At 31.3% G+C, this 26,667-nt stretch overlaps 3 protein-coding genes across 3 annotated transcripts; 1 reads left to right on the top strand and 2 right to left on the bottom strand.

Moving 5' to 3' along the window:
• LOC109327639 (exosome complex exonuclease RRP46 homolog) lies at nt 2,012–12,035 on the top strand. The gene is made up of 10 exons (XM_019560813.1): nt 2,012–2,200; nt 7,790–7,881; nt 9,218–9,387; nt 9,535–9,648; nt 9,737–9,837; nt 10,472–10,492; nt 10,677–10,749; nt 10,839–10,906; nt 11,440–11,572; nt 11,746–12,035. Exons 1-10 carry the CDS (start codon nt 2,012–2,014, stop codon nt 11,859–11,861), a joined length of 1,077 nt encoding a protein of 358 aa, XP_019416358.1. The 3' UTR covers nt 11,862–12,035.
• Nucleotides 19,873–22,696, bottom strand: LOC109327503 (sugar transport protein 10-like). The gene is made up of 3 exons (XM_019560675.1): nt 22,022–22,696; nt 21,283–21,906; nt 19,873–20,646 (listed from the first exon to the last, which is right to left on the bottom strand). Exons 1-3 carry the CDS (start codon nt 22,478–22,480, stop codon nt 20,179–20,181), a joined length of 1,551 nt encoding a protein of 516 aa, XP_019416220.1. The 5' UTR covers nt 22,481–22,696; the 3' UTR covers nt 19,873–20,178.
• On the bottom strand, nt 25,503–26,319 carry LOC109327903 (serine/threonine-protein phosphatase 7 long form homolog). Its single transcript, XM_019561071.1, has 2 exons — nt 26,009–26,319; nt 25,503–25,936 (listed from the first exon to the last, which is right to left on the bottom strand). The coding sequence occupies exons 1-2, from the start codon at nt 26,276–26,278 to the stop codon at nt 25,733–25,735; spliced, it is 474 nt and encodes a 157-aa protein (XP_019416616.1). The 5' UTR covers nt 26,279–26,319; the 3' UTR covers nt 25,503–25,732.

Here is a 26,667-nt window from a genome sequence, read left to right as displayed (position 1 = left end):
TGTATTTATTTTATTTGACTTACTTTAAAGTGGTAAGAATAACTAAAAGATGTTTAGTGTGAAATATTAAATTAAGAGTCATTCTTTTTCATGACTATGAAAATAACACTTACTAACTCTTGAGGTTTTTTCCTAAAAAATTAGGTGATAAGATGTTCATGAAAATTTGTTTTAGTAGTATACTTGAAATAATGAGATTTACCTAAAAGTCTTGACTTTATAAACTTAAAGTGTTATGAAGTCTTAGATGGAAAATGATTTAAAAATGTTGAATCTTAGTTAATTGTACTTACTTTAAAATGGTAAGATTTACTTAAAAATTATTGATTTTGTTAAATTGACTTACTTTAAAAATGATAAGTCTAGCTTAATGATCTTATTTTAAAAGGTTAGTTTTAGTAAAAATGTTTTACTTACAAAAAATAAGATTTATGAACTATCGGAAAAATGTAATGAAGTGGGAATACATGTCTAGAAATGTTATGTCTAAGTAAAGACTTGGTATTTAAGGGTGTGTTTATGACTCACCTCTCTTTCCTGGGAACTAGCCTAGTGTACATCCACAGATTACGAAATAACTCCGGTATAAGTTTTATTGAAAATCTTACTTCAAAAAGTGTTATTTGATTGTAAGACTTTCAATGGCAAATGATGATGATTCAAGGATATTCAACCTTGAATCGGATGGATGAAATAAATTAAATTCATTTTATACAAGTACCTTTGTTCTTGCCCTTATTTAGGGCAAGGTTTCCGACTGTGATGTCGTGATTAGGAAAATGCCCAAAAAGGATTACATGCTACCATGCAGCAAGGTCGTCTGACCGTAAGAGGCTTGGCCATGTGGCCATCTAGGATATTCAGTGATGGTTCGTAGTGGTAAGGATGTTATTCCTCTTTTACGTGATGACGTAAGATCGGGTCCCATATGAAGCATTCCTTTGGGAGATGTCTTAGGTTGGGCCGATCATATAAAATAGTGATAAAAAGATTTAATCGACTAATCTCGGTTAGTGTGTACTCATTATGGATAATGAAGTAGTGGAGAGGAAATTTACGGGAGACTAACGAGCCTCGAGATGTTGAGAGGGATGACGATGGCGGTGGTTCATCAGCAAAGTCATGAGGGTGAGTCTAGGTGAGACAAGTCCCTTGTATTCCTGGATGAGGTATTCGGTTGGATCGGACAGTTCTCACAATGCAAACTAGACGATCTCTGACAACCCCTCTTTGCAATCAGGATCAATGAGAGGGATGCCCAGAAAGTGTTTGATACGACACCGTCCTGAAATGGACAGTTCTTCGGAACAGGTCGATCATATATCCTTGCGATGAATAATTTTGGTGCGTTCAAATCGGCTTGTTATTTTCTTAAACTCTTGGTTATTTCTGAATAGTATATTAAGAGGATATTGGTGAAAGGATGGATGAAACAAGCATAAAATTCATACATTGAGATTGTGGACTTTGATCCTCATAATCTGAGATTATAACATCATTCATCATTGTGCATTTTTATATGTGATGTATATATTGTGTTTATTATGTGTGGCTGTCTAGATGTGATATTCTGTATAATTCCACGCCGTCAATGAGTAATATTCATTAGATGTTTTACTTCCTCTTCTTTCTATTTGTCTTCTATTCGCGTTTTGTTCAGATGGATCGCTCGGTCAGGATTTAGAGTTACCGCTTTTCTATGTCCTAGGAGGGGGCATGGAGTAGTGATGGTCATAGATACACCTACACAGGCCCTTATGCCTTAGAGATAGATATGGTGTGTGATGGATCTTTCATGCGCATTCCCTACCATCACGAGGAGCTGGAAGCTTCCTTTACCTTGCCACCTCGTAGACCGGCACCTGTTGCGCCATCGACCTAGTTTGGGACCCCTCAGGGGCCAAATGCTGCAAGGCCTTCCAGGAGGCGACGGACTTGGGATGATGCGATGAGTTCCCCAGTATGGAGGAGAGCAGCCCGGCGGACGATGCCAGACCTCTAGGCAGATGCAATGGTGGAGACTCCCTCGCATCATTCGCCCTATGTTCCAGAGGAGGAGATGGCGACGGAGGAAGATGAGCCAACAGCTGACGAGGATGACTGCGTGGAGTTGATTAATATTGAGGACTCCATTGAAGTTGTCAACCTCTCCTCCAACTCGGAGATAGAGGAGGACCCAAGCGAGTGTTCCAGCATACACGTAGACGTTGGGGCTAGCCGCTAGGAGCTGTTTCCATTTCTATTTTGCTTTTTGATTAGGGTACTTGTGTAGGGTATTTATTTTGGAGTTGTTTTATTTGGGCGACAATTAGGTTCCGCCTTGTACTTTGTACCAACATTTCATGATATTCTAATGAAGTAGGATTCAAAGTTATATTGAGTTATATTTTTATTACCTTTAGGTAATGGTGTTTTCCGTATTGTATGTTACTTAAAGTGATGTTGCAAAAATGAAACGAATATAAAGAAATAAATTTTATATGGCATCATTATAAAAAAAATACCCATTTTGAGCAAGATTTTTGGAGCGTTACATTTAGAACATAAGCACTTAAAGCAACTTCAGAGAATCTGAAAGTTTGAGAACAAAATTGCAAAGTAGTGTAGAAAATTGTTTCACTAAGTTCAGAGAATTTCGTGTATGATTGTGTGAGAATTATTATTATTGAATTGAATGTCTCAATGCCCATAAACAAGCTTCCAATCAACCAATGTAACCTTTCATGAAAAAGGAGACACGATTGGAATGAAACCCATTCACTTTGGATGAAAGCTATTCATTTGAATTTGAAAATCTGGTATCTAACAACTATGGTTAATTGATTGTCACAATGGGTAATCGATTACCAAAAGTTTCTGTCCAAAGTGGTAATCAATAAATACAAGTAATTAATCGACTACTCAGTGTCAGTTATGCTTTATATTTGTTTTCTTAGTCAGGTAACTTGTTATGTAGTTTTAACAGCTATGATTAATCGATTGTCACAATGGGTAATCGATTTCCAAAAGTTTCTGTCCAATGTGGTAATCAATAAATACAAGTAATTAATCGACTACTCAGTGTCAGTTATGCTTTATAATTGTTTTCTTAGTTAGGTAACTTGTTATGTAGTTTTAGTAACCTGTTACCAAATGCCACACAGTTCAGGTAATTTGTTACCTAGATCTAGTAACATGTTATTCAGGTCAAGTAACTCATTACTTAACATTATTGACATTTTATCAAGACTTATTCAATTCTTTTAAAAATAGTTTTAATTCTTTTGATCATTGCTACTAGTATATAATATGAGTGTAAGGATAGAAGTACATATTGAAGACTTAATCTATAATTTTTTAAAGTTTGAATCTTCTCTGTCTTCTTCCTTTTCTTATTTTTGTGATCTTGTGTCTTCATCAAAACTGTGTCAATATCAGGTACAAGATCTTATTCACAAGCATTATTTAGAACTAGAAAGATTATTGGAAAAAATTATTTAATGTGACATGTAATGAAACGTCAGCATTATTTGAATTTGAATTTAAACATGAAAAAGCATAGAGACTCATATATGATAGTCAAATGCCATTTTTCATTTTTAAAATAGGATATAAAAGTATACAATGTGTAAGAGTTCACTGTAAAATAAGAAGTATATATAGTACTGATTTGAATTTAAAAAAATCATGATAGTCCTTAATTTCTTTTATCACTTTCTAGGATAATAAAAAAAGGTAATGCATTTTAATACATTTTTAATCTTTTGTTTGCATTATAAACTAACAGTATAGTATTTTGTGTAAGAGTTAAAACCTCCTCAATTTTATTTTAATTTTTATGAGCAAATACTTTTTTTTGTACTAAAGAGACAATAGGGGTAACTTACCCAAAGATAAATGTTTTATATGTATTATTTTATATTATTATATTTATCACTAATAAATAATAAGGAACAACCATCTTATTAAAAAATCAATTAAAAAACAAATTATTAAATTCTTTAATGATATGATCGTTTTCTATTGGTGACTAGTGTGTACTGGCACTTCGTGTCTGTCGGTCAATATTGTATGGTACTACGTATTTAATTTTTATATATTTCAATTTTTATAATTAGAATACATTTGTTGTATTTGATGTTCTTTATATTATAATTTATGTGCATTTATGATAATATTTAGTTTAGGGTGAGAGGTGTGATTAATTAATGTGTTGGTGTTGGTTAATTAGGATTATATGATTTTTTGTAAAAATTAAATAATGTGAAGGGCAAAATAGGAAGTTAAAATTACATCATGGTGGAAGTTACACCATGTTTTGGCTTTATATATACTAGTGTGTTGACACTTGACCGGCACTCCGTGCCGATCGACCCGCATTCTTATGTTTTTTATATAAGTATAAAAAATGAAACATATAAGTTCAATAGAAAATGTAAATTTAAGAATATAAGATGTAATAATTGATATGATATACACAAAAATTTTATAAATTTCTCGCGCATCTAATAATCATTATTGAGTTGTTGGATATATTTTTTCATGTGCTATTGTTTTATATTTGGGTTGAGAAAGAGATAAGATAAAAAAGAATGCGTGGATGAGTAATAATGTATTGATAAAAAATGAAAGCAAAATGTGGAAGTTTCCATTTATTAAGGAGAGGTTAAAAAAGATAAAAATGAAATTTAAAAATTATACCATGATAGTTATTATTTGTTTTGGCTTTATTAATAGTATAAATAGTATAAGTATATATAGTATAGAAGTATAGATAAAGATATAAGGTAAAGAAACTTTAGTAAGTATATTAAACAAAGTGATTAGCTTCTTTTCTGTTTTATATCTATGATTGTATAAGGGTTGAAAACCCTTCTAATTACTCATAACTTTAGTTGTATGATAATAAATTATAAGTTGATATTGGTAAATATAATTTTGGTTCGGTTGGTGAATATTCTCTTAGGAAGAAGACAATGATAAGCTGGTGCAGAAATATGGTTGCAATTAAAGAAAATAAATAATTGGTTCATAAATCAAACGAAAAAATTATGTTTTTACTTTCGGATTAAAAATTGTGAGATTATAATCTGTTTAAGTTTGAATACCTTAGTTAAAAACTGAATATAAATTAATTTGTTTTGTTTGTGTAAGATAGAAAAATTGTTTTTTGCATAGTAATTTACAGAAAAAAAGTATGAGGTTATTTGTTTAAGTTATGATTACTTTAGTTGTTTCTACAGTATTTTTAAAAAAAAATATATTTTTTAATATTTACCATCATATAAATTTTTAAATTTAAATATTGCATAACAAAGGCTAAAAATATATATTAAATAAAATACAATATAAAAGCCAATATCAATACCAAAAATAACATGACAAACAAATAAATAAAAATTGCTAAACTTGAATTACACAATTCACAAAATAAATAATACACAAAATGAGAGTTATGAGTTTGGTGGTGATTATATATGGCAAAACGGGCTAAGGGCCCACCTGCATAACTTGCAAAACTTTTGGAGGAGAGCATAGCAATTTTGTCCATTAGTCCGTTTAGCATGGTTTGCCATATCTAGTAGTGATGATGTGAAGAACTATGGATTTTGGTGGAAGAGTTAAAAGATGAGAGAAATAAAGTTATGAAGGGATAAAATGGGAAGTGAAAAAATTGAAAAAATAAGCTAACAAAAATAAATCAACATATGATTTTGGAGGTTCTACTTTTAGCTTATTTTTTCAACAAAAAAAATTAAATTTATAATTTCATTTGGTTGCCAAACATACATAGTTTATATTTTAAGTTTTCTTTCAAAAAATAAGCAAAATCTTAAAATTATAAGCTATACCAAACATGCACTAACCCTTAATTTTCTAGTGGTTCAGTGTGCGACTCAATCTATAAAACAAGATCACATTTGTTGTCTCACAAAAGTGTACCGCTCCATGTGCTCTTATTTGTGTTTCATTGAAATAAATGTATTTAAGTTAAAAAATTAATAATTAAATATTTTTCTAATCAATTACAAACAGTGATATATGAAGTGATACACTTTTGGGACAGAAGATGTTCACTCTATTCATTTGTTGCCAATATGGGTGCGAAACTCATGCCTTTCCTTATCTCATGTGGTGATATGCTTAATTTTGGTAACAAATTGAAGAAAAATCTTCTCGAAGAGCCAAATACTTGATTTTACTTATATTTTTAATGATAAAAGTGTTATTCCATTATATATAAAAATGTTTTATCATGCTATGTTTTTCTTAGTTTTTTGTAATACTTGTGTCTCCCTTGTGGAGAAGATCCTCACTTTAACTTATTATATCAAGAAAAAGATACTCGTCGGTTAAAGAGCTTTTGTACTATTATTAATAATCAAATATTCATTTTCCAATATCATTGTTTCCTAAAGATACATTAGTACTATTGTACCGAGCCAGATTCTTATACATGTAAAGATAATTAATAAAATATTGTCAACATATTAAAAATTTAATTTTAATTTTGATTATAAATAATAATACCACCAAAGATAAGTCCACCCAAATATCATGTGTTTTATGTATTTTCATGGAGCAAATTTACGTATAGGTGTACTTTGACTTTGTAATTACCATAGTAGTATAACTTTATTTTTTATTATCAAAGTAGTGTAAAATTGAAGAAATCGTCAATAGCCAAGGCGTTTTCCCTTTTTTTTGTCTCATCCACACCTAAATCGTCAACCTCATAGGAGTTTTATTTTTTATTCATTTTGTACAGAAATCGTCAACCATGTAGGCGTTTTTGGTTTTTATTTTAATTTTTTATTTTCCAGGAGCAAAATCGTTGGTGATGTAGGAGTTTTATTTTTTTAATCATAAAGTACATAAATTGTTGGTGCCATTGGAGTTTTTGATATTTTTTTTAATTTCTGTACCAAAGTCGTTGGTGCCATTGGAGATTTTCATATATATATTTTTTAATTTGCCCAGCAAAATCGTTTTGTGACAATGGAGTTTTTGGAATTTAATTTTTTAAAAGATGTCCACATATATCATTGCATAATGGTAAATTCTATACATGCATAGTAAATATAAACTATCAGTTGAAAGAACAGGAGAACTCCATGTGAACATACACGTGAAGAGAGTTTCAAATTTGTTTTACCCAAAATCACCTATATCTTTTTTCCCCACTGGACCACATGAATTATTACTCTTCAACATGAAATTTCAAACCAAATTATGCAAGAAAATGGGGCGAGTGCTTTTGCAAAACAAAACCATTCATTTTAGGGTTCAAAGTTAATCTATTAGATATATGTAGACATCTTTTAAAAAATTAAATTCCAAAAACTCCATTGCCACAAACGATAGGCAAATTAAAAAAATAATATGAAAAACTCCAATGGCACCAACGACTTTGTCATGGAAATTAAAAAAAAATCAAAAATTCCAATGACACAAACGATTTATGTACTTTATGATTAAAAAAATAAAACTCCTACATCACCAACAATTTTGCTCCTGAAAAATAAATAAAAAAAACCAAAAACGCCAACATGGTTGACGATTTAGGTGTGGATGAGACAAAAAAAAAGGGAAAACGCCATAGCTATTGACAATTTCTACAATTTTACATTACTTTAATAATAAAAAATAAAGTTACACTACTATGGTAATTTCCCGTTTTCATGCATCCTTTTCTCATTAAATTCATTTAGGCCCGATTATTTAAAAGAAAAAAACTGAAATTTAAAAAAGAAAAGCTTAAAACTTAAAAACGGAGAGCTCACCGTACCTCTATACAGAAAAAACCTAGCCGCCGCTCGTCCACCGCCTCACCGCCGCTCCTGCACGCGTCACCGCTCCACGCCGTCGTCCACGAGTTGCAGACTTGGATACTGCAGTAAGGTTTGTAACTTCTTTTGTTATTATTGTAATAGTCTCATTGAGTTGGGTGATTCTCAAGCATAACAATTTTTCTGATTAAGGCTTAGTTCATCGTAATGTGGCTTGGTTTGAAAATTAGGTTAACTGTGTTTGGGAATTATAGAAAAATATACTGAATAGAATAGTAAGTATCATCGTTCCTAATCTTCCTTGCATATAGGCTCCTCCTATCTCTCTAAAACCTCTTTAATTTGAATTTCTTCTTAAAACCCCACCCACCACTTTTTTCATTTTCATTCATTTTTCTTTAATACCCTTTTCATCAATCCAATCCTTTATTTCTGGTACGTACTCCTCTCTTTAATGGGTATGTTGAAAGTTTCGTTTTTTATTTAAATTTTAATTGTTACATATTTGGGCATCATCCACCATGTTCATGGGATTTTATATGTGTTTGTTGTAGACCTGTGGTGGGTTTGGTCTGTAATATGGTGTGTCTTATTGTTTAAGGTTATGGTTTTAATGATCTGCATATGTCAAGGGATGAAGCAGTTTCTTCTGTTTAATGTTTGTGTGTGATCTGTCTTTGATCAACAAGGTGTTTTTGCTTGAACAATTTCATGTCTTTGGATTAAGGGGTGGTTGTAATAACTAAAAATGGCATGCAAAACTGTCAGTTTTCAAAATAAGTCTCAGATTATTATGTTAATGCATGTTTTTGCTGGTGTTGGCTTTACTACTAAGGTTTTGGTGTTGCCATATTTTCATGGGCACACACATGTCTGTTGAAAAACCTGGGTCTTTGTTGTAGCTTGTTTAAGTTATTTTAGTTTGGTTTGTAGTGGTATTTATTTTGATGATTGCTAGGTGCATTGCTATTCGCTCCTTTTGTCGGATTAACTCGACTTTGTAGTTATGATTCCTAAGTCTAAGGCTTGTTTACACTACAATTTGATGCTAGAGAGGAAGGATCTTTTGGAGGTGTGAGTATTAAAACTGTCCGAGTGTATTGGCAGCCTTCCTGTTCCTCCTTTAGTCTATAGCATATTGTATGTTGCCAGATTTTGGATTCTTGATTGATGTCTTTTGTTTGCTTTCATAAATTCAACAACAACAACCAAGCCTGAATCAATTGAATGCTATCTGTATAAAATTCGAAAGGGCTTTGGAAAACATTGGAGTACAGTTCTAATAACAAATTGAAGCTAACAATAGTGAAAGAAAGATAAACAACTAAGAACATAATATGTATCCCTTATTTTAAGATCAACATGTGTCTGATTCTTATAATTTATTTAAACTGAAACCACATTAAAAGCATCATGGATTTTAATTTTGCGCCCTTCTCATCATACAGAGGTCCTGAGCAGAAACACGTTGCAAATTCATATATTGTTTTTGGTGGTGCAGCAGCTTATTCAATTGAGATGGAGAGACCTGATGGGCGGACCCCAAATCAACTGAGGCCACTATCCTCCTCTCGTTCTGTACTCCATCGTGCTCATGGTTCTGCCACCTGGTCTCAAGGTCACTACCCTCTTTCCTTTAAACATCATAACACATAATTTTTTATAGAGCATTATGTCATCGTTCAATCCATGTAGCCGATCCTACCTAGTGGGATAATGGCTTGGTTGTTGTTGTACTCATTGTTTTTTGTTTCTCTTTGTGTAGGAGATACTAAAGTTATTGCTGCAGTTTATGGACCCAAAGGAGGAACAAAGAAGAATGAAAACCCTCAAAAAGCTTCAATTGAAGTTATATGGAAACCTAAGACTGGACAGATTGGTAACAAGAATAATACACTCTTTTTGTAATTTTGGAGTGAATAATACACATATTAGAATGTTCGTTTATTTTATTAAACATGGTTTAGGAAAAGTGGAGAGGGAGTATGAGATGATATTGAAGAGAACTCTGGAAAGTATTTACATTCGTACAATACATCCAAACACCACTACTTCTGTTATAGTCCAGGTAAGTTTTGTTGTAACTTTTGTATATTAGAAGCTAGTATTTGTTTGCCATGTATTTTTCATTTTTCAATTAGCTAAGGTTGAAACAACATGCTGCGAAAAGAGTAGTCATGAGGAAAAATATAATTATTTTTGTTCTTGAAAAATATTTGGCTGGCAGTTATTAGAAGCCCCATTATTCTGTATTTGCTTTTTCTTTTAGTCATATGGTTGTTTTTACTTCTTTGAAAATGTTCCAGCACATGAGTATGCATAAATATGAATTAGAAATGCATTTTGCTATTATATTTATGATGGGAAAATAAGAAACCGTTGATGCTAAAGTTAGCATGTAAAGTAAGATGACTCGTTAGCGTGTATTATTTGTAGTTTTGAAACAAGCGTGGTGTGTTTGACATTTTTTCTAGTGTATACATGTGGCAACAGTCATGTAAGGATTGTGCTATGGTGCCTTTGTATTAATAGTTCTCATTTAAAATTGGAAATTGGTATTAACTTTCTCGCCTTCATATATTTATTGATTTGCTTGCTTTTGATTTTCCATACATTCTAGCTTTAGTGTGTTCTGAAGTTATCTACAAATGTTTTTATTTATATATTACATCAGGATTGAACACTCTTTATTTTTGCTGCAGGTTGTCCATGATGATGGTGCTGTATCCTATTTCAAAATTTAGTTATGGGTCAAGTTTTACTTTTTTAGAACTATGAAGGAATAAGATTGATTACCTTCAATTCCATGAAATATATACTCCAGATTGATGTAAATGTGTAGTACATGAGGGGTGGGGGCATAAAGGGATCTATGTTTCTGTACTTTTTTCTTGACTTATTATGTAGCTCCTTCCGTGTGCAATCAATGCAGCATGCGCTGCACTTGTGGACGCTGGAATTCCCCTTAAACATCTTGCTGGTAATCAGAACTTGTTTGTTATTTGTCTTTAGGTTTATTAATATGGTTTCTGTTATGGTAAATAAATGATATTCATCTTTTGTCTGCAGTTGCAATATGTTGTTCTGTAGAAGAGGGTGGATACATTATATTGGACCCAACTAAACATGAAGAGGAGGTTAGTATATTTCATTTTGCCTCAATTTATAGTATATTATTTTGGGAGGAGGAGCAGATCCTCGACATTCCCCGTTATTTGTCTTTTGTTCAGCATAGTAGACTTTGTTTTGGTGAATTTCAGACTCATCCACTGTATCAGTAGTGGAAATTCCTATCATCTTTATTCATCTGTGTAAAAAATTGGGAATCTGTACCTTCATGGTTTGGGAATTTTGGCATGTCGGGGTTCAGCAAGGATCTTTGCCTTGGTCATGGCCAACTAATTATAGTTTCAATAGAGACACTCATTTTACGAGAAAAGTTTATGCACACGTTTATCTGTTTCTAAATGTTACACTCACATGAATGACGAATCTATGGTTTAGAGGAAGCGTGGAACCTGCTAGCAAATAATATTTTTTTGCCTGCAAGCATAGGTCGATCATATAGTTAATGTCTGTTGGTGTAGACAATGTTTTGAATTGGAAACTTACAATCCCAATCCTATACTTGTGCACAATGCTAATTTAGTTCATTTTTATGTTATGGCAGAAAATGAAAGCATTTGCGTATTTAGTTTTTCCGAATGCAATTGTTTCAGTCCTACCAGAGAAATCATTGCAAGTTGGTGATGAGCCCATGGCACATGGACTCATCACATCTGTTACACAGGGTGGCATGTCAGGTATTCTGCCATACTTCTACTCTTTCTACTCTATTCCTTCAATAGGAATATTGATTTCAAGTTTTTCATGAAGTTCTATTTTTCCTACAATTAGCCTCTAGTCTTAAACACTTGTGTTTAATTTTCTAATATATTGTGTGATCTAATTGTTTGTCTCATTATTTCTCTTGAAGTGGATGATTATCTTCACTGTCTAGAACGAGGGCGTGCTACTACTGCAAAGTTGTCCGAATTTTTGAGGAAGAACGTAGAGCCGAAATCTACAAGCGAGCCATCTAAAGCTGGGTGATTTGTAATCATTTTAGATGTAGTTTCCTAGAATCTAATTTTTCCTGCACAAGGGATGAGGAGTATGGGATGCTCCTAGATTTTGTTTGTAATTCCACCTTTAAATGTTACATGAAATTGTTGTTCTAATGATAAAAAGTTTAACTGCTTAATTAAAAAATTTCCAAAGTGGCCTTTCTCATTCTCTTGTTTAGTTTTATATAAATTTCTGGTATTTTTTCAGCAATAAATTTCTCTTTATATTTCAGCTAGAGTTAATGCTGCTTTCAGAGAAGAATCACTCAAATAATTTGTAGCAATTATAAGTCTTATTTCATATGTAGCTTGTACATTTGGCATCGTGATTTTATGAATTTTTGCTTATTTTGATTGAGTATACAATATTTTCCTGCTAGGAACCAAAGATAATCACTCTCTTACACAAGACAAAGCTAGAAAGTTCTAACTCCCAAGTTATTTTATTCACATGTCAAAGTGTTACATATTTAGAGGACATTATGTCTAATCATGCATCATAACTACTATGTCTTAACACTAGCTGACATGTGGCTTGGTCGTGTAGTGGTACTAGGTCCTTTATCATCCCCAAGTTGATATTGTCCACTATGTCTATGAATTGGAATACCTTGGTTTAAGTACTAATAATATCCTATTTTACTTCGAATGATTCAATCAAATTAGGAATAGATGCCCAAAGTTTTTATGTGATGTAATATATCAATTAAGATGATTAGACAGCATGCTCAATATGATTTGTTCATCTTCGGAGAAATATCAACACAAGTTTATAATACCCCTTATCCAAAAAAGTGTAAGGATTTGTGTGGTTGATTTGTGGAAATCTCCTCAGAACTAAGCGTTCATATGGAAGTCAAGTGCATTAATGATGAAATGTCATATCAATTTCATTTCAAATGACTCATACACTTAGTATTAATGTCGAGTGCATTAATGATGGAATCTTGAAGACTTGTTCACCACCAGCAGCCAAGTATGATTCTTCATGTTATAACAAGTACTCATACACCAAAATTAGAAAGAGATGACCCAAAATGTTAGTTGAACATGACAAGAAACCATACATTTGCTCACAATACTTTCCAGATGGCTCACTCACTTTGAGGTATAGGTAAGAATTTTCATTTATAACATCGTCAGCTCCATCATAAACCAATTCAGAACCACTTATACCAAGGACACGACTTTCAACTTGAACAACTGTTAGTACTATAGTTTATAAGAATGAAAATGAAGCATGTTGTCTTTGAAATGCTTCTCATCTTGCTTGTATGGTGAATTCAAAAGGATGAAATAGTTGCACATGTGGGGTTATTACGTGTATGAGGTGAGGTTGAAGAAATCCTTAAATAGAGGCAACAAAGAATGCAAAACACGACCAACCGATAAGATCAAACTCACATCTTCAATCTTCTAGCAGATTCTTGTTTCTTTGGAACGAAAAAAATGCATCTCTTAGAAGCTTGACATGGATGAAACAAATAATTTCAAATTGACTATTTTGAAGAAATTGGAGAAGAGAGAAAGAGAGAGCGGCGGAAAAGAAGTTGGAGAATCCAATCACTCTATGAAGAAGTTGTGAAGGTATTTTGATTGCAGTGATGGGATGATAGGCAAGAAATGCATCAGTGACATTTTGGCCAGTAAGGTTGAAGAATGGAAGGTCACCACCTGGGTGACGATGATTGGATTCTTTGTTGAATCTTGGAAATGAAGAATAATTGTAGAGAATATGCAATGATGATGACCAAAATCTTCATGAAAGCTCTAATACTATGTTAGAAATCTAGAAATTCACCTCATTCTTATATTGTTTGAAAAAGTGAAAGTCAATATGACTTATTTATATAAAGAAAAAGACTTGTGATCCAAGCAAAGTGAAAGATATAAAGTTAATAAACTAACTTTAACCAACTAATTTCCCAACCGCCTAACCAACTTTTAAAATAACCTTTAAAATAAGTATCATTAATGATAAAAATGTTACGGTCCATGACATGCCACATGTTATACCAATTATCTAACTTGAACAATTACAAACCATATATGAGGTTGCACAACAAAACAACTTTTTTTGTTTGTTTTCAATAACAAAATTATTATTTCATTTTATATAAAAGGATAAAAATGTCTTAACATGTTATTTATTCTTTTGTTATTTGTAGTATTTGTCTCTCTCCATTACTAGAGAAAATTCTTATTCTTACACATAAGTGATGAGATTGACGAAAAGGTCCCGAACATTATTCATTTTGGACACATGTCATGCTCTCATGTACTTTTTTCCCTCCAAAACATCTCTATACTCTTATGATGAGCTCACACACACTATTATTTTCATATACATCTTGCACCATTAATTTTTCTTCTTCATATATAACATCCACGTGTCATCATCTGACCATTTGTTTTTCAACCACAACTTTAATATTCTTTATTACTCAATATCCTATCCACATGCCATCATCTCACCATTTACATTAACCTATCTATTCTAATTAAGATTTGCTATTACTCTAAGAATTAGAGTACTTTTGTCAATATTACCCTTTAAATATCTCTTGGATTTAAATATTCATTTACAATCAATAGGTTTCTCACCTTCAAGTAATTCGACAAGATCCAAAATGTCATTATCATGCATAGACTTCATCTCATCTTTCATGGCATCAACCCACTTTTGAGAGTTAGAACTTTTCATGGCTTGACAGAAGTTCAATGGATCATCATTTGTTAACCCGATGTCATCCTCATGTTCATGAAGAAATACGATATAATCGTCAAGAATTGCACTTCTCCTCTCTCTAGTGGATCTCCTTAATGACAGATCTACTTCTTGAGGTTATTGAATTTGTTCTATAAGTACTTGAGGAGGAACCTCATTGTTGTCTTGTTTTGGAATATTGTTAGGAACAATATTCTGAACATTATTTTCTATTACCAAAGTTGTCCCTTGAATGGCAATAAGATAATAACTTGTGCACCATTAGTGACAGATTCATCCTCAAAGATAACATTCTTTATGTTCTCTTCCTCCCAAAATCAACTTCCTCAAGAAATCTTGCATTTCCCATCTCAAACAAAGTCTTGAAGTGGGATCATAAAATTTATAACCCCGAGAGCATTCAGCATAGCCAACAAAATAGTAGCTAAGCGTTCTTGAGTCTAGTTTTCTTTCATCGGGCCTATAAGGTCGTACCTCAGCTGGATAACCCCAAATGTGCATGTGTTTTAAGCTTGGTTTTTATCAGTCCAAAATTCTTATGGGGTTTTGTTAACTACTTTACTTGGCATCTTATTAAGGACATAAACTACGGTCTTTAAAGCTTTCCCCAAAAAGACTCCAGAAAGGAAGAATGACTAATCATACTTTTCACCATATCCTTAAGAGTTCGGTTTAATCGCTCAACAACACCCTTCATGCTAGGTTTTCCTGACATAGTATATTGTAGAACAATTCCACATTTTCTGAGTAAAAACACGAATAGTCCTTTCACAACATCCTTATTATTCATTCTTTTCTTATTCTGAAAGGTCATAGTCAAATGAGCACTTTCAATCTTATCTCTCTACAGTCTTTCTTTCTCTTGCACAAAGTGAGATGTAAACTCATTGAGAGACCATTTCTCCTTCTGAGTGTTATAGTTCACTTTGAATGACCCAAAGTGTCCATGAAGCGTGATCGAAACCAATTGCACAAGCAAGTCATTACCAAACTCTAACTTAAGTGACTTGGGTTTTGATACGAGATTAGACATCTCCATAATGTACTCCCTTATATTCCATTTGCCTTTATACTTCATGGAGATGAGTTTAGCCAAAAAGCTACTTGTCTTCGCTTTTTCATTTTTGACAAAATATGGTTTTATTTCTTCATAGAAATTCTTTGTACTCTGACCCTCAGAAAGAGAGCCCCGAAACGCTTCTGGAATATAGCATTTCATGATCATTAGACACATTCAGTTAGAGTGTTTCCATTTCTCAATTTTAACTTCATCGATGATTTCTAGAGTAGAAATAGATTTCTCCACCTGAATTGTCAGATCTAAATCAATACAGTTGAGAATAATTTCTACGGCTTCCTTATAGACCTTTAAGTTTGTCACATTCAGCAAGAAGATATTCTTAATTTGAGCATAAATATTTGCAGCACTTGTAAAATAAAAAACAAATTGCAATTATTCTTGCAATTAAACTCATATTCAACTTTAATACTTAAATTCAAATTATGATGGGACGCATCACGAGTTACCTAGCACAATATTAATATTCAGTCTTTGAACAAAAATATTAACTTGTAAGTAATACACTTAATGTAGTAATCAAACATTGATAATCAGTCATGTCAAACAATAAATCTTTCTTTGGACCGACTTACTATTCATATGGAAAACCATATGATTATTGCATATTCATTACTACAAGTATGTTTATAATTTGGGTGAAATAGTCATCTTCTTTTTGGGCCGATCACTATTCGCATAAAATAAAAACATACAATTGATTTGATATTTCATATCAATCACTAATGATAACACTCTTCTTTCTAATGATCAAATATTGATCATAATACATGTCAAATAATAAACCCTTCTTTGGACTGATTTATCATTCACATATGCAACTTTATAATAATCACTCGTGTGTATATAATCCGACCAAATAATATCTTCCTTTGAGCCAATTAATACTCGCATGGATACATATAAGCAAGAGCATTTGATATTTATTATGAACAATTCACAAAAAAATGTAACTTTGGTGACTTCTTATTTAATAGGTTCACTTAAAATGTCAAACAATTTTATTTTCTAAAAGAAAAATCATTTAGTTGGGTTTGATTCAACATAACCTTAATCCAAAACATATATTATTTATATCCACGTATAAATACATATATCCATTATAGCCTATTGATAGCATTGCATCATTCTCATCATAATGACTGCATTTCTAATTCCAGTAATGATCCTTTTAAATTTTCCATAAAAAAATATATTCCATTTTATACATGATTAAAGATGGTAGGACAAACTGTCCAAACAGAAACAATGCTCAACAATAACAACCACTTAATAATGCATTCAACCGTCAACCAATGCAACAAACCATAAGTGTTGCAACCATTTAAAAAACAAGTCAGATAATATATATAAAACAAGACATGATCACATAATAGACTCGTCACAAGATACCTAGCACAACATCAATTTCTAGTCTTTGGACAGAGAACTTAACTTGTAAGCAGTGTTGTGAAACCCGAGCCGAACGTCAAACCGGCAGAGGTCCGTATTAGGTTTAAACGGTTAAACCGTCCGGTCTGACCGGGTGATTTCGTACATAATTAATAATTTTTATTTATAAATATATAGTTATATATAAATGTAAAACTTTATATAATTAATAATTATGTATAATTATATTGAAATAATACTTCTTTATCTTTTTTTGGACTGTAGTAAAATAAAATATTATAACATTGTCCCATTTTTTTATTTTTAAGTGAGCCGTCCGGTTTACTTCCCGGGTTAATCCGGTTTAACCGGGTTTAACATGGTCGGACCGGATTTTTTCCGGTTCAAAGCGGTCCAACTCTCATTCGGTTAAGACGGCAAACCAGAGCCGTTTTCAAGTCCGGTCAGTGGTCAGACCGGTCAGACCGTCCGGTCCGGTCCGGTTCCAACAACACTGCTTGTAAGTGATACTCTCAACATAATGATCAAATATTAACAATTAGTTCTAACAAATAATAGCCTTTCTTTTGACTGACTATTATTCACATGAAAAAAAGCTTTATAATTGTTACCTATTTATCATCACAAGTATGTTATTATTTGGCCAAATTGTGTCCTCTTTTAGGCTGAACATAATTCGCATAAATAATCTCATACTCATCTATGTAATCTTAATCAATTTCCATAATAGATGTTACTTTGACAACATGTTGCATCAATTAATTCAAAAATAATCACCAAACAAAAGGAAAATACTATGGCTCCATTATAAAAATTTATGATCTTGTAATTAATTTTTTTTCCAGATTTAATATCTTTTATGATTAACAAATCTAATACCATAATATAGTTCCAAATAAAAAAAGATATATTACATATATATATATATATATATATATATATCAATGCATAAAAATAGATGCAATTTTAATCAAATACAAAGTAGATTCAGATTGAAAAGCATAAAAAATATATGCAAATCATTATCGAAATTTCAAATCGAATATAATCATGCATATCCTTAAAGCATATATGTAACACTATATATATATACTTTCACACATTAACATAGTAAATGTATATAATTTTAAGCATTAATCGTAACCAATATATATATATATTGATATTGACTTTAATCAGTAATTCCAGATATCACAACAACCTCAAGTTGGAAACAATTACATATGTATATTTTAATTCACAATATATACAAAGTCGTGAATTTCATATTGTATATGTATAAAATAAAAATACATCTTAACACAAATATACCTTATACATATTGTAAAATTGTAAAGTGACAAAAGTCAATGTCCATTAGTAAGACATTAGTTCACATATAATATATGTATTGCATAACATAATTATAAAAGTTAATGCAATGTTCACATACAGATCTGAATATATACTTCAATGTTGCAAGGATTCATAATACAAATTACTCATAATTCAAATAAGCGGAAACGAATAAAAGTTATCCCCATTAATCCTAAATACCCAATTTTCACAACCAATCGCGGAAACATAAAAACCCTCAAATTTAAAAATTAGGGTTCATAAAAAATTGGGGAAAAACATTTTTAACGTAGAACCATAAAATTCAGAACCTAAAGTTTTGATACTAATTGTTAGATATTTCCTGATAATTGGTAAAATATCAATCCTAGGATCTTGAATATCATGATTCTCACACATAATATAAAACAAATATACAAAGTCATACCTGAATCCATGTTCTTTGATCCACTCATTTGATATACTTTTTGAGAGAGTTTTGGTATGATGACATTCCTCAACCAAATCTTTAATTTCTATTGGGACCTTTGTTTTCTCTCTTATGGAGAGATGTGAAAACTATTTGTGATTTGTTATCTTGGAAACCATAATCATTCCTTACGTGTTAACTTATAGGGTTCACATTATCCCCCTATAGGCCAACTATTTGAATATTCACTTATTAAGTCCATATTCATTATCAGTTTCAGAAGTCTTTTAGGTTATAATTAATTAGATCACTTGTTTTGTACCCAAAATAAATAATCAATACAATTGTATTAAAAATATGATTATAACCTTAATTGGAAATTATGAATTTCTATCCATCATTTCCAAAACTATATGCCATGTTTTGTTGAGAATTTAATATTTAACTCATATAATTAGTGTCTCATTCTCACATCTCAACAAATTTCGGGCATCATTCTATCATCTCGATACACCTGTATCTTATGCCAGTGTTGCCATTGCTCCTCCGTACCATATCCATACATGTATTCATAGAGTGTTGTATCATGTCCGTACACATGCGACATACCCTAAAACAAATCCAATCCGAATAATAAGGATGTCCAAATTAAATAACAATACCGAATACTTGAGTGCTCATTTTTTTATGAACAGTCAAATATCTAAAGTTTTTAAATTAGTATTCTATAGTTAAATTATTAAATGTTAAATTAATATATAGATTCACACAGCATTAGACATATATTCAAACTTGAAACCATAGTTAAAAAACATGGAAATACATAATTTGCCTAATGGTGCATTAGAAATAGTGGGACACTTCATTTTGATGCTGATTGAAGAAAAAAACTAATTGAAAATTGTTAAAACTATTAAAATGTGACTATAAGCTTGAAAATATAAGAATTTAGTTAAAAAAATCCAACAAATATATAAAATGAAAGAATAAGTTAACATTCAAATCATACTTCTTTAGTGACAAAATTAAACTTGGTAATGATCTTGGAGGGAAAAACTTGACAAGACAAGCTAAGAAATTCTTATTCTCTCTAATTGTGATACATTTTGGAAGTTATCACTAGGATTAAAACCTAGGATCTCTCTATATATCAAACAATAATATCTACCACTCAAGCTAAACCAATGGCTTAGAGTTTTTTCTACCCTCAAAATAGTATATTAAAAACAATGATTCCTCTTCATTGTGTACATTTGGGGTAGGTTACCTTTTATTCTATGATTCATTCACTTTCATCTATTTTCACCTTTATTCATTGTTCCTATTTCTCTCTTTTCTTCATAGTAAATTCCTCATCAAATTCAAGGAATAGACTTTTGATTGGACTTGTGATTATACCCACCTAGATCATTGTCATTAGGAACAATTTTATTCCAAAACCAATGTGACTTCCACACTGAGCTCATTTCTTCAAGTGGGATATTTTTGGTCTCTGGTAATAAAAATGCAATGAAAATTGTCATGATGACCACAAATGCAGCAAAGAAGAAGAAAAGACCAAACTTGAAGTGGCAAAGCATTGTAAGGAAAGCTTGAGCAATGGCAAAAGTGAAGAGCATGTTGACTGCAACATTGATAGCTTGACCTGCAGGTCTTATCTCAAGAGAGCATATTTCTGTAGGAACCAACCAACCTAATGGACCCCATGACCATGCAAATGCTGCAACATATAAACAAATGAAGAACAAGAGCAGATCTGCTTCTCCTTTGCTAAATGATCCTTGACCATTCAATCCAAATTTCATACCAATCATGACTCCAATAATGATCTACAATGAAGATTTTAGCATATCAATTAGTTGTGCTAATACATACTAATACATATGAACATATTTTGCACGATTGTCTTAAGGTTTCATTTCAAAACCAATTGATAATGAGAGGAGTAACCCAACATGTATTTAAATTATGCCTAAGAGAATGAGACAGATGATATATGACTTACTTCCCAACATGCCCCCTCTACAGAAGCATGCCGAACCAAGCAAAAGGTTACCTTTGGCCAATGGTTAAAGGACATTTTTTGGCTCATAACGAACTGACAGAAGTTGGGCCCTGACTCTGATATCATGTTAAGGTTCAATCTCAATACCAATTGGAAATTAGATAAGTAACCCAACATATATTTAAATCATGCCTAAGAGAATGAGGTAGTCCTCCATAGAAGCCAACCGAACTAGGCAAAAGGTTACATTTGACCCATGATTAAAGGGTATTTTTTGACTAATGACAACCAGAGAGAAGTTGAGCCCTGATTGTGATATAATGTTAAAGTTTCATCTCAATGCCGATTGAAAATGAGAGGAGTAACCAACAAATATTTAAATCATGCTTAGAAGAACGAGAGATACGATTTTATACTTCTCTTATCAAAATTTAAAGGTATTAGACATATTAGTTTTTACCTGACAAATAAGCATTTGGATGCCACCTTCAAGAAACAATATTCTTCTCCCAAACTTGTCTACTGTAAAAATAGAAACTAATGTGGCAACAACATTAACACCCCCAGTGATAACAGCAGACATGAGAGAAGCATCATCACCAAACCCTAAAATTTTGAAAAGGACAGGAGCATAAAACATGATGGCATTGATTCCAGTGAGTTGTTGAAAGGTTGGAATGAAAAAGCAAAATGTGACATGAGGTCTATATTTAGGTTGCAAAATATTCTTCCATGGATGTTCAATCTTCTTAGCTTCTTCACTAGCATCAACAAGATCATGATATTCCTCATCAATATTGCTAGTTCCACGAATCTTCTGCAACATTAACTTAGCTTTTTCATGTTGGCCTCTTTCAATCATAGAGTTTGGTGTTTCATCTAAGCAAAGAGTCCCAACACATAACAAAATTGCTGGCACAGCTCCAATACCCAAAGAAATTCTCCATCCATTTTTATGCTTAGAAGTTCCATAGTTGATAAGATTTGCAATGAGAATACCAATTGTAATCATCATTTGGAAACCCATATTCAATGCTCCTCTGATTTTTGATGGAGCCATTTCAGACAAATATACTGGTACAGACTAATTAAGAAATAGACAAATTAGAAGTTTATTAGTCTCAAAAACATTAATAGTTTAATTCCAACATTGAAAGACATTGAGTAATTTTATTTGGAAAATGAATAAAAATTCTTACCTGATTACAAAATCCAACACCAAAACCTAGTAAGATACGACCAACTATAAGCATTTCAACATTAACAGCAAAACCATTTAATAGGGCACCAACAAGGAAAAACAAGCCACCAATAAACATTGATGGCTTCCTTCCAAATTTTCTTGTGATGGTGGCAGCAACAAAAGAAGCTATCAATGCTGCAAGGTATAGAGAAGATGTGAACAATGTAAGAAGTTGACTATCGAATTTGCAATACTGGCTTGTATTGCCTGTATCATCCATCATTTGTTTGTATACGCTCGGAAAAAACTTTACTAGGAATATTTCCATCGAAGTCACTCCTCCCGTAATTCCAAGATCATATCCGAATAGAAGACCTCCCATGGCAGCCACAAAACATGTAATCAATACAAATGTTGTGACCTTGCCCTCAAAATCACGTCCTCCATTAGAATCAACAAAAGCACCCCCTGCCATCTTTAAAACCGTAATTATCAACAATCTCTTAAAATAATTATCTTTGGTTTAAATGGGTATCCTTTTTAATAACACAATTATGTACTATCTACTTTGATAATGTGATATGTGTACTATACAAACACTAGTACAACCTTATTTCTATTACTACGTTTAACTCTTCTTTATTTTCCTCTTTTGTCACTTATTCTAGTTATAAAACTTGGCTTCAACATGTAGCAAGGAGTTAGATGGTTATAAAATGACCATAATTCACTAAAAATAGATTCTGTTGTCACCTATCCGCTACTTTTTCTTTTGAACAATGTGTATTGATGAATGTCTATTGCACTTGCTAGAAAGAAGGGAGTTAAATAAGCTCTTACCTCAAAAGTTTTGTTGATTAGAACTAAGGTAGTGGCTTTTACGTTTTGACCTTTTCTCAATTGCTTCTATTTTCTCTCTTACAATGTAAAGTTTGTTACTAACGAAGTATAGTTATTTCTCTTTCTTTAAAGTTATTTTGGATGAATGGATCATTAGCATTATTTTGATTTTGATTGAGCTCATCTATTTATATTATATTTCCATGTTAATGGAATTATATATTAGAAGTGACAAAATTATCCACAATTTATCCAAATCTATTTAAATTAAATTCATTTAAATCAAACCCATCTATTAGAGTTAATGAATTTAAATAGATAGTGTTGACAATGAATGGACTCAAATTCATTATATCTAGCGGATATATATCTATTTGAATGAATATACAATCTATCCAAAAAAACAAAAATTAAAAAGTGAGTTCTTTCCTTTTCGATTTCATTTAATATATAAGAAAATTAAATTCAACCATTCATCATGATTCTCAATTTTAATACTTTATTAAATTGATATCAATTATAGGACACATGTATATATTTATTAATATTAAAAGTTTATTCTCAAGTACACAACATATATAAGTATGATATAAAAAATGTATGACTGAAAGTGTATGAATTTTATATACTATAACTGCATTGTCCACCATTTATATTTAATAATCATTGACTCTTATAAAAAAGTAATCAAAATCAATAGTGGAAGATGTAGTGATTGTGTATTAATTTTTAAACTAACAGTATATACATATTACAGTATATAAATATTTATTAAAAACTTTAAACGTTACATGCTTTTAGAATATTGAAAAAAATTTAAAAGTGTTTTTTAGAAGGTGATTTTAAAAATGTTTTGTTGAGATAGTAGTTTTTAAAATAATAATTTTCTTCAATAGTGTTTTTAGTTCCAATAAAAAAATCAAATGGATTAGATATTCATCCATCCAAATCCATGAAAATGGAGTCATAGATGGATTGAATCCATCCATTAAGTGGATTTATATGGATAACTTAAAATATAACTAGTTTTTTGGTATAAAAAATATAACTAGTTTAAATGGATTTATATGAATAGATGAAATTTCCAATCATTTATTATCATTGAATCCAAATTCACCCAGCTTATAAAAAATATAAAGGGCTAAGAATATTCTTTAATTTCATCATATTATTTTTAAGATTCTTGTTTGTAATTCTTTTATTAGAACATATAATTTGATAATAAGCTAAATACTACATAAGTAAACATCATGTCATGCTTACAGTAGTTAGTGAACATTCTTTGCTCATTGAAAGGTTTTATCCAAACAGTCCAAATTTAATTAATATTACTATATTATTATTATTATTATTATTTAGTAGTGCTTTGTTGAAAGGGGTCAAAGTTTCAATTTAAACCCTTAAGAAGATACAAAATTCCTGTTTTGTTTGATTTAAATGAAAGTTTATAGTTTTTGCTTATTTTTTAAAATAAAAGTAAGTTTAAAGTTACAATTCATGTATGTTTGACAAGTTAGCTAGATTATAAATTCAGCTTTATTTGGGGTAAAATTACCATGAGTTATTTATTTTAAAGTTGATTTATTTTTCTATTAAAATGTTGATTTTTATTTTATCATTAATTTCAAGGCATCTCCCTTATCATTTATTCTTATATTAAACTCTATTTTAAAAATGTGTATGTTAATTTTAGATATTTATATTGTTTTCAGTTTTAATTTTTTTAGTCTTTGTCATTTAATACAAATAAAAAATTTATAATAAAATATATGATGATATACATAAAACATGTATATGTAAAAAATAACTAAAATAAATCACAACACAAATAAGTAACCTTATACCATTTCTATAATGTTTTCGTAAAAATTAATAATTTTACCTTACCCTAATCAAACAAATTAATTTATATTAGTTTTCGGCTAAGATACCCAAAGATTATAATTTCAACACATTATAATCAAATAGTTTATAAACTAAAAACTTAATTTATGACAAACACACCAAAGTTCTACAGTTTGGCAAGAATTTTGAAGTTCATAAAAATCTTTACTAATCATTAAATTAATCTCATAAATATAATTATTAACAAAAAATATCATGTTTGCAAAAATAAATCCATCATGAACATTATTCATAAAAAAATTAATCTTCAAAGAAAAATAACTTAAAATTGAGCCTGAGATAAACAACAATTCGGATGAGATCCTATGTCTCCATTGATGTCCAATGATGTCCCAGACTAATCAAAATATGTTATTTTATGTATAGAAAAAATTATAATTATTTTTATTTTATTTCATGATACTCCATTGGACAGGAATATGAAGAGTCCTCTTGATACATAGGATCCTCTTCCCAACAATTGATCCTAGAAAGCAAGGTTGTGATACTAAAACCCTCAAAGCAAACATTGAGCCGAAAATCAACTAATTTCCTAACATTGAACAAAAGCTCACATAATGTAATGGAGTGAGAATTACCTAAAATAGTAGGAAAATTTACTCCATTGGTGCACCTTGACCGAAAAATTACGGTCTTGGTGCACCTTTTGAAAATATTACGAAATTGGTGTAGTTTTGCCCTAAATCGGCAACAGGGTTGCCGATTTCAATTATTTTTTTTTATTCTCCTCCCCTTAAATCGACAATGGGGTATTTGTAGACGGCATAGTATGACGATAATATTGTTGAGGATCATATGCCGAGAATGGTGTAGTCGAACTAGTAGCAAACATTGTTGGTATTGGGTTTTGAGAACTTGATGAGAAATAATTGTATGGGAAATCATAATTTGAAAACCCATATTGTTGTTGTTGTTGTTGTTGTTGTTGTTGAGGAGTAACTGATGAAGTATGTCCTTGATAATGACTATCCACTGGAGTTTGTTATGGAGAGTCATTTTCCGGTATATCATAATGATGAGTAGGAGGAGCATCATCAATGTGGGTAGAGTATGCATTGGGGTATAGTTCAGCCAATGCTCCCATCATTTCACGTCCCGATGAGAAGACGTCACACAAAGATTGTGTGGGATTAATAAGTGAAGCTGGAGGACGACTCTGATCACAAATTCTTTTTGCAAAAGTGTACTGAAAAAATTAAAGAAAATTAGAATTAAATAATATAATTACAAAGAAATTGTAATTTATAATTTTTTTTACCATTGCATCAGAGTGTGCTCCATCTCTAGATATATATCTTCTAGTTCTTCTTAAATACCACTGCATATACTCAGAGTAATGGTTCAAAGGCATTGTATTTGCTGGTCTTCCCTCCACGACATAATTGTTCCCATTATTCCATATTTGAATCCAGCGACGATGCTTATGTGGCCAGTTACAATCAGTTTTGCCACGTAAGTCAATTTTATGAAGTTTTTCACAGTTGACTGGATCTTGTGGAATTGGTTGAGCAAAACCAAATTGCCTCATAACCCGATCAGTAGGGTGCCATTCCACAATTGCGAAACAGATTAGTGGGACACGTCACAATTGCGAAACAGATTTGTGGGACACGTGACCGACATTTCTCAGAGATGTTTGCCACCAAGTTGTAATGTTTGTTAGTTAATAAAATTAATGATTGTTTTTAGTTAATAAAATAAAAATTGAATCAGTGTTGTGTAATAAATATTTACATGTAATGGTAAAATTAATATATACCTTTTCACTAATGGAAAATAAGGTATTGTTGGGTCGTGCAGTCTTGGTGCAAGATTTTGAATGCGATCATATGCCCATGATTGTAGGAGTAGTAGACATCCTCCAATCTCTTTTTGATCAGTAGTTATTGCTACACGACATAATCCTCGATAAAGACA

Source organism: Lupinus angustifolius, chromosome LG15, assembly GCF_001865875.1.
Source record: "Lupinus angustifolius cultivar Tanjil chromosome LG15, LupAngTanjil_v1.0, whole genome shotgun sequence".
NCBI lineage: Eukaryota > Viridiplantae > Streptophyta > Magnoliopsida > Fabales > Fabaceae > Lupinus > Lupinus angustifolius.
This window is presented reverse-complemented; position numbering and strand designations above follow the sequence as displayed.

Coding starts and splice junctions, on each gene's coding strand:
- LOC109327639 (XM_019560813.1), top strand. CDS start 2,012: ATGGTGGAGACTCCCTCGCATCATTCGCCCTATGTTCCAGAGGAGGAG. Junction 9,838..10,471: donor CTACTTCTGTTATAGTCCAG/GTAAGTTTTGTT, acceptor TTTTTGCTGCAG/GTTGTCCATGATGATGGTGC. Junction 11,573..11,745: donor TACACAGGGTGGCATGTCAG/GTATTCTGCCAT, acceptor TTTCTCTTGAAG/TGGATGATTATCTTCACTGT.
- LOC109327503 (XM_019560675.1), bottom strand. CDS start 22,480: ATGGCAGGGGGTGCTTTTGTTGATTCTAATGGAGGACGTGATTTTGAG. Junction 21,907..22,021: donor GTGTTGGATTTTGTAATCAG/GTAAGAATTTTT, acceptor TTTCTTAATTAG/TCTGTACCAGTATATTTGTC. Junction 20,647..21,282: donor TCCAAATGCTTATTTGTCAG/GTAAAAACTAAT, acceptor TCTTCATTGTAG/ATCATTATTGGAGTCATGAT.
- LOC109327903 (XM_019561071.1), bottom strand. CDS start 26,278: ATGAGGCAATTTGGTTTTGCTCAACCAATTCCACAAGATCCAGTCAAC. Junction 25,937..26,008: donor GAGCACACTCTGATGCAATG/GTAAAAAAAATT, acceptor TAATTTTTTCAG/TACACTTTTGCAAAAAGAAT.